Here is an 8,501-nt window from a genome sequence, read left to right on the forward strand (position 1 = left end):
ACACAAAACAATCTCAGAGTGACAGGCACAAACACCGGGAAGACACAAAACAACCTAGGAGCAAACAAGGACAACTCCAAAAAGAGACAAAATGTCCAAAAAGCAAACATACGACCTCCTGAAAACACCTCTGCAGACACACAAGAGAAATTGTCCCTATTTGCCACACAAAAGAAATGGCTTTAGTTTCGATGTAAGTACTGCCTGGGCATCAAACTCTTTATCGAGTGAACCCTGACAGCGTGACGAGGGAGACCTCTGACCTGTGTGGAGAAAAGATGAACACAGAATAACAGCCAAGAAAATCACAGAGGAGCAGCCAGAAACCAAAATGTTTCAGGTTACACATCCTGATGTGTAATTCATTTATTTAAATGCACACAGCCCTCTCTGCTGGTTATTCATGGAACTGCATAAAGCAGATGAAAAGGTCATTTTCGTACAGGATCTATCACTTTTACTCTGTATACAAATAAGAGCAATACTTCATAGAGGCAAAAATCCTTGATGTTTTTATTACTTTGATTTCTCACTAAAATGACAAAAACACACCAGAAAAACAAATTCAAATTGACTGTTAAATCATTGTGTATATCATGATGCAGACAATTATCTAATACAATAATATTCAACACTTTTTTTTCTGCAGGAAAAGAAAAGGAAAACAAGACAAAGGAATTATTATATTACTGTCTTTACTTTACTGGCATCCAGCTAATGTGCTGCCATTTATGGCCAACAGCATGCGAGCAGATCAGAAAGGGTTAAGACTAGGGTTGTGTAGCTGACCGTTTTATGAAACGCTGTCAGAGAACTACATAGACACACAATAAAAATACTGTTACAACATGGATAAGAATCGACATTCTTTTGTGCGTTTTGGACAGCAGATGACTTTGTGCGTTAGTCTGTGTTCTGTATACGTGTCATTCAACGTCTTCATGCGTCACCCAGCTGACTTCATCTTGAAGCGTCTGTCAACTACTGACTTTCTGTAGTCTCTGGACCACAGCAGACGCCACCGTCCTGTATGCTGCTGCCTGGACAGTGAAAATAAAATCAAGTTACACCTCAGTGCTGCAGTGTAGCTGAGCAGGTATATGAACAGATTTCTACTGAAGCTGAAGAATAAATAACTAGGACATAATATTATATTTTTGTTGTATTGTGTTATCTGCTTTCAGTGAGTGGTTTACCGATAAAGTTTGAAGTTTTACTCATACTATTTTGTTCATTTATAAAATAAGAATGAGAAAACGAAAGAGAGAAATGTGGGGTAGAATAAAAAAAATAAATAAATATTTCTTTTTTTGAAAAAAAGAAGAGCAAAACAGAATAGAATAGATTCAAACAGAGACCTCAGGGCTGTTGGGAGAAGAGATGACCACTGGCTGTCCTCTGTCTGATGTCTCTCTGATGGTTATGTGAAGAGGGATGTCACCTGGAAACAGTCACATATACATGAAATCACATGTTAAATATAAAAGAAATCAAAAATGGTTTCAATGTTTTCAGAAACAGAAAATCACAAGCTTTACTTTGTTGTTTTCAAATGAAATAGTTCATAAAACCAATGTCAAATCATCCTTGTGACGGCAATGAGACACATCCAAGTCACTCGGTTCATTCCAGATATGGGGGTGTTGAGGCAAAAAGCTTTTTTTCTTTGCAAAATTAATGCCACTTTCCAGACAGGTCTGGGTTAGGACTCTATAGTAGTCTAACAGTCAAAACATAGCAACTAGAGGCATTTGCAAAAAGCAAGTGTTAGATCTTCAAAGTCACACAAACATCTACCACGATGCGGATAAAACTGTCTCATGTGACAGGCCAGGTCCATGAAAGTTGTGTGCTATGACTTAAATATGGGGTTTGTTCACCATCAATAAGATGGCGAAGAAAATGATTAAGTTAAATTGTACGATGTGTGTTAGGACTATCCACAGCTTTGCCCCAGGGAATACAGAGAGTGCTGCTGAGTTCATGCTGTCAGGCTGCTGTGGTAAATGTGAATCTCTAAGCTGCATTCCTCTTGGTAATCTATATGAACTATAGCTTTTGGGTGCCAGTTTAGCAGACTGATTGAAGAGGTACCCATATTCCTTCCGACTGAAATGTGGTGGCCCGGTTTTGAGTCTGACAAAGGTAAAAAGCCCAAAAATAAATCTTAGCTTTTAACAGATAAAAGAAAAATCTGATTCCTGAGTCTTACTTTGTCAAAAGCCCACTAAAGAATTTAGGAATGACAACATGAATGAAAAAATTCCTATAAAATATATATGTTCCCTCAACTTTATGCATGCCACTTTTACTGCACCTAATGTCTTGGAGCATACGAGGGTTAATACGGACAGCAAACTACTTCGAGCACCCTCGGACATCACTAAAAACAAATTAAATGAAAGTGACGGTCCAACCTAAAAATGTGACTCCCAAAGTGTCTGCAAGCTGTCGGGCCCCATCAGAGCCGAAGATGTGGGTCTCATGATTGCATTTGGGGCACTGGAAGACGCTCATGTTCTGAACCAGACCCAGAACCTGCAGGAAAGAAAATATCACTTCCTGTTGTATTCATCGACCCAACCTGAATCCAATAGTTTATGCATACACTGACACACACATCAACACATTACCGGCACGTTCACTTTCTTAAACATCTCGGCTCCTCTGCGAGCATCCAGCAGAGCGATGTCCTGCGGCGTGGACACAATAACCGCACCTGTACAAGACAAACATCACATGACCCGACTTAACTTTGAACTAAACATGTGTTATTTACTTCTGAGGGCTACAGCAATGAGGATACTTTTAAAAAGTGAAGTTATGTGTTTAGAAAACATCATTTGTATTAGGTGATGTGTGACAAACCCACCTGCTATGGGGATGTTCTGGGTGATCGACAGCTGGACGTCTCCAGTCCCAGGAGGCATGTCCACTACCAAATAGTCCAACGACCCCCAGTCCACCTACAATCACAAAACATGTTTCATCAGCTTCCTTTAAATTCAATAAACTGACAGTGCAATCTAAACTGGTCTCACCTGTCTGAGCAGTTTCTCTATACCAGACATCACCATGAGCCCCCGCCACACTATCGGAGCCACATCATCAACCAGAAAACCCATAGACATGCTGGCAGAGAAGAAAGTGAATCAGAAGAATAGGTCACATAATAGACATGATTTAGGGCTATTTATGGGTATAACAAAAAGGTTGTGATGTAATGTTGATGACAGTCTCACCAAGGAACCCCATAGTTGGTCAGGGGGATCATCCGATTATCTGAAAGATATGTAAAAAAAAGAAATAAAAAAACACTTTTCTGTTATAAAATGTTTACTGGAATTTTAGAAACCTTCAGCTGAATTGAACTAGCCATACTGTCACTGAGCTCTGGGTTTCCTTTCAGGTTCATAAGTTTGGGAATCGATGGACCAAACACATCGGCATCCAACAGACCCACAGACTTTGACTGGAAGAGAGAGAAAAAGTCATACAGTATAGCTCTGAGGAGGACAGACTAACAGCTCACTGTCATATGTGTGTTGTTTTTTGTTGGCTGAAATTACATACATATATAGTATATAAAATATATAATATATAATGATAAAGCAGATTCCTTACCATGTCATTGGCCATTAATCCTAGAGCCAAATTCACTGGCATGAGAGAAAAAACAGACCAAATCAAATCAAATACTTCTCATTGAAAATGTTCAAACATTAGGCCACCTGAAACATGATTTTCTTTTAATATTTTTCTATTTAAAGATCTTTTATGATCAGTGCCAAAGTAAAAAGTATAAGATCTTACGTTCAAAATGGTTTCTTGTTAAGTAACGTTTAGCAGAAAACACTGCAATAGCAGATGAAATCTACTTCACCAATTACTTTTCCATTTCAGAACCTTTTTTCTTCCCTTTTTTTTGGCATTGTTCTATAAACTCCAAACAAGGCCATACCTAAAAAGGAATTCATTCAAAAGCACCAATTTTACCCTCTTAAATATAAAATAGCTCTGGAAGAAAAAAGATGGTGAGAGAATTTTCCATTGTTTAGTATGAGTTTTACTGAGCACCTGCAGTAGTGGACTTCCCAACACCACCTTTTCCTGAAGCCACAACAATGACTTGCTTGACCCCTGGGATGGGCTTCTGTTTGGGGAGACCTCGGGCCATCTGCTGCCTCTGCCTCTCCTGCAATGCCTTACTGTCCACTGACCTCTGTAAAACAACAAACCAGTAAATAATGTAAACAACGCAAAAGTTTAGTTTGTGTTTGAGAGATTAAAAGACCAAAAGACACATTAACGCTGAAATTACAGATAGTCCCAGATGACACTGTGGTCTATGATAAATGGACTTTGATCTGAACATAAAATGTAAACAAACCTTTTCTTGATGCACGCAGGTAAGTAAATCCCAAAAGGTTGATTCTATTCATCTGGACATAGCATTTTTCAGTGGGAGAAACGTTTCATCACTCATCCAAAAGACTTCTTCAGTCTCAGCTGACTGCAGGTTTCCCCAACCTTATAAAAAGACCCCAAAGTCCATCTTTTAAACGAACTGCAAAAGAAATTTCCCTCGTACCGACCATAGCTGGACTTGCCATCGGGCATACTGGGCATCTGCCCGGTGGGCCGATGGAGTTTTTTTTGTAACGGTATAAACAATAAATAGGTGGTGGGTTGGCCAGATGCTGGCCGATGTGTAAAAATAACTCAGTTGTTTGGTGGTGGCTGTGGCGGAGCTTCGACAGAGGCCAGCAGGTGGATGAGGGAAAAACGGGAGGCAGGAGGAGGAGAGACCCTGAACTTCAGGTAAGAAGTTTCGACCTGCAGTCTATCTGGGTCAGATGTAAACCAAGTTTAGGTGTAGTTTATTTTCGTTGTGCTGACTTTTTACAGTCAGTTATAATAACTCACACTGCATACTAGCTAGCATGATGGAGTTTCTATACATCTGGGTGGGTGCTATGATGTTACTGATGTTGAACTTTATTCATAAGGTTAGTTAGTAGAGTTGCCAACCGTCCCGTAAAAAAACTAATCGTCCCGTATTCAGAGAAAATATTACACTTTTCGTATGAAGGTGAAAAGGAACAGTTTGTCCCGTACTTCAGCTAGAATGGAAAAAGACACAAAGCTGGAGTTATTCTGCGTCTTTACACTGTCAGCTGCCTCTTCTTATGTGACGTATATATGTGTATATATGTGTATATGTGTATAACACATATATATTTATATATTGTACTATTCTTAGTTAGCGTATTGTCTGTTTTGTCTTAATGTTGGTTTATAATGGAGCACTGTAACAAAAAATTATTTCCCCCAGGGATCAATAAAGTATTCTGATTCTGATTCTTCTCTCATTCTCTCCCCCTCCCTCTCCTGTTTCTCCTTCTTTAGTGAAAATGCCTGGGCCGATTTTATATATTTCTTTAAGCAAGTTCTTCATGACTGAGCCAAGTGTCCTCTTTTTTGGAAATCAAAGTATGGTCACCCTAGCATAAGGTTGGGGGAACCTGTAATCAGCTGAATCACTTGAATAAGTGACATAACGTTTCTCTCACTGAAAACGCTACGTCCAGATGAACAGATTTAACCTTTTGGGATAAACAAACCTTATACCATATATAATAGAGAGTGCACAGAGTGGGATTACTATGCTTGCTACTATTCTTAGAAACATGTTCACGATATGTAATTGGTTGTTAATAGTATTAAGGTAACAGTATATATATATATATATATATATATATATAGTTCTATAATTAACAGTCAAGTATTTATGAAATCAATAACCACTTCCGGTTTAAAGTTTCAAAATTATCTTTTCGTGTTCTAAATGTGGGTGTTACAGCTAAAGTTTAGAACGCTACATAAAGGAGAACAGCAACATCTGATCAAGTAAAACCATTTTAACTCTTGTGTGTGTTAAAATAAAGGTGTGTTCCGGATTGTTTAATTCCCTCAGTATATTTTACGATTGTCGCTTTTATTCTGAACATGTTATTTCCGGTCGTGTTGTTGAGTTTCCGTTTAGCTTATCACCAACAGAGAGCTACATTAACTGAAGTCGTACGAAGAGAAACACAGAAAAACATTACCTGGCAGCGTTTAAACTGTACACAGCACGTAGCTCCATGTTTTATTTCGCTCCCCGTTCGTAAAACCGAAGATTTATAAACTGATATTTTCAGTAACTGTGACAGTCTGCTGTATGCGAACAGGGCCATGTTTAGCTGTTTAGATGCCCCTCAAGTCGAGGCATGTTTGCGTCATAGTTGCGCAAAATGCGCATGCTCGTGGCGGGTGGGAGATTTGTTTATCCATCGTTAGTCCGTGAGAACTAAGCGCTTTCTAAAATTTAATATGAAACATTTAAAACTGTACGTTAAAAAGAAAGAAACTCGTGTATCAACAACACAGGTTTTAAAAATTATATTTTATTCTTCATTTTTTCCCCCCTATTTTGATCCTGAGTGGTGAAAGGTGCTGAAAAGTCAATTTAAGGACGACACTACAAGTAAATAGACGGGGAGGGGGAGCAAGTAGGTAAGGACGGTATGCGAAAATAGCGCGCAGTCCTGAACATGTCTGAACAGTTTCAGTTAACGTTGACACGGAAGTGGGTTAAATGGGTCATGTGTTTTCTTCTCATTCATTAACTTTATAACAATAAAAACATATAAGGCACCATTAGTTATCCAAGCATCTAAATATATACGGTTGAGCATTGCAACAGACGAAAAAGAGAGATAAAAAAAAACAAAAACGAGAAATAAAAGAAAGAAAGAAAGAAAGAAAAACAGGGGCAATGTAGAATCCAAGAACCTATGCATAGTGTGAACAGAAAGGGAAATCATGATCCACATCTTATATAGGGAGGAGGCGTCCTTTTAACATGAATTGAACTTACTGAAAAGTGTTAAAAGTTTATGGGCTTTGTTTCATTTACAAGTTTCAGCGACTTCTGTCACCATCTGTTTATACATGGTTTAGCTTTGAGATGTCTGCATTTAAGAATAAAAAACTTTCCCACTAACAAGACATTTCTAATCACCAATATACTGAAACTTAGCATTGTGCTAATCAGTACAATTTAAGCATTCATTGCACCTGTATATACACCTGTGCAGCAAATGTATGGTAAAGATACAGCTAATGAAACTTAATTATTAATAAAATATACATCATGAAAAACAAAATCTGAAATTGATTCAGTTTAGTAATGTTTAGTGTGCTTATAAAGGCCCCAAATGCTGTGATATATACAGTAAATGATGTGGAAATAATGAATAATATATGAATAATAATGAAATCACTGCTGATTGTCTGGTTGTTTATGTTTTCAAATGTTTTTGTGTGTCCGTAGGTCTGTTTGATGACGATTTGGACTCCTCTGAGAGATGAGAACACACCCACATCTGTTTCATAGATGTGGGGTGTTACGGTTCTGAGTCAGCTTTGTGGCATCAGACACACACCTGAAAACCAGCACCTGGACTTCATGCAGGAGAGACTGCCTCAGTAATGATGGACTCTGCTCCTCTACTGTTACATCCTCACGAAGGAGGTCTAGGGGTGTGTGTGTGGAGCGGTAACAAAAGGGTCCGGAACAGAATGAAGAGGAAAACAGGTGTTTAGCAAACATAATTCCAAAGAATAACGCAGGAGATCAAAGTCCAGCTATGTATGAATGTAGTTTTATGCACATCTTCTCCTCCCACTGATCACTTCTTCCACCGAGTGGATAGATCACAGCATTCCAGCTTTTCTCATCATCTGTTGTGTGTTTTGTGTGTTTCAAGCGTAATGTGCTCGGGATTCCACAAATGATCCAGTACCTGCATCCTGCTGGAGAACTGTACGTAAAACACACAAACACAAAGTGCTAACATGCAGTTCATACATGTGCCCATCACTGCACTGAATTATGAAACAACCAGTGCACAGAGTTTGGATCAACTGATGAAAATTCTCATATTTTTGTTTTTAGGGCAAAAAGAGGAAGAGAACACGAAATCGCACCTCGAGCACAGGTGAGAGGAGATTTCTGGGAATTACGACGTTTTTTCATGTGAAATGTGATGAAAAGAAGACGGAAATCTGTTAACAAAAGAAGACTTACTGTGTTTTTGTTTGTGTTTGTTTGTGCAGCATCTGAACCTAAACAGGAAGATCAACAGGCCAAGAGGCTTTGTGTGACGCCAGCTCAGACACAGCCATCTTCTTCCTATTCAGTTGCGAAGGAGCCTCTTGAACAGCCACAGAGACAGCCAGCTGTTACCAACCTTCCTGATCAGCAGTCAGCGTGTGTGCAGCTGCAGAACACACAGACAACAGTTGATGCACCTGTGTGTCAAGTAAATCCGGTCCTCCCAGCTTCTCGTGTGGATTTCTCCCCATCTGCATCACTGGCCTCCTCTGCTGCACCCGTCCAGCTCCAGGCCACTTTTGTCAGTGACACTGATGAAGCACTGCTGTCAGTGGTGGAA

The 8,501-nt window shown here is 39.2% G+C and overlaps 1 protein-coding gene across 1 annotated transcript; it reads right to left on the reverse strand.

Annotated features, from left to right (window-relative positions):
• Positions 1–489: 489 nt before the first annotated feature.
• On the reverse strand, positions 490–6,284 carry nubpl (nucleotide binding protein-like). Its single transcript, XM_085441260.1, has 11 exons — positions 6,111–6,284; positions 4,078–4,222; positions 3,625–3,659; positions 3,382–3,472; positions 3,243–3,282; positions 3,042–3,132; positions 2,873–2,966; positions 2,634–2,719; positions 2,418–2,538; positions 1,359–1,441; positions 490–1,040 (listed from the first exon to the last, which is right to left on the reverse strand). Exons 1-11 carry the CDS (start codon positions 6,237–6,239, stop codon positions 978–980), a joined length of 978 nt encoding a protein of 325 aa, XP_085297386.1. The 5' UTR covers positions 6,240–6,284; the 3' UTR covers positions 490–977.
• Between the last annotated feature and the right edge of the window lie 2,217 nt (positions 6,285–8,501).

This window comes from Copadichromis virginalis, linkage group LG19, assembly GCF_057382275.1.
Source record: "Copadichromis virginalis isolate Kocher_CV1m ecotype Utaka linkage group LG19, C_Virginalis_male_GT1.1, whole genome shotgun sequence".
In the NCBI taxonomy this organism is placed as follows: Eukaryota; Metazoa; Chordata; class Actinopteri; order Cichliformes; family Cichlidae; genus Copadichromis; species Copadichromis virginalis.

Excerpts from the sequence above, each read along its gene's own strand:
- nubpl (XM_085441260.1), bottom strand. The coding sequence starts at position 6,239 with ATGGCCCTGTTCGCATACAGCAGACTGTCACAGTTACTGAAAATATCA. Across the intron at positions 2,539-2,633 it reads TTAAGAAAGTGAACGTGCCG|GTTCTGGGTCTGGTTCAGAA; the intron begins GTAATGTGTTGA and ends TCTTTCCTGCAG. Across the intron at positions 1,442-2,417 it reads TTTGGGAGTCACATTTTTAG|GTGACATCCCTCTTCACATA; the intron begins GTTGGACCGTCA and ends GACTGTTTCCAG.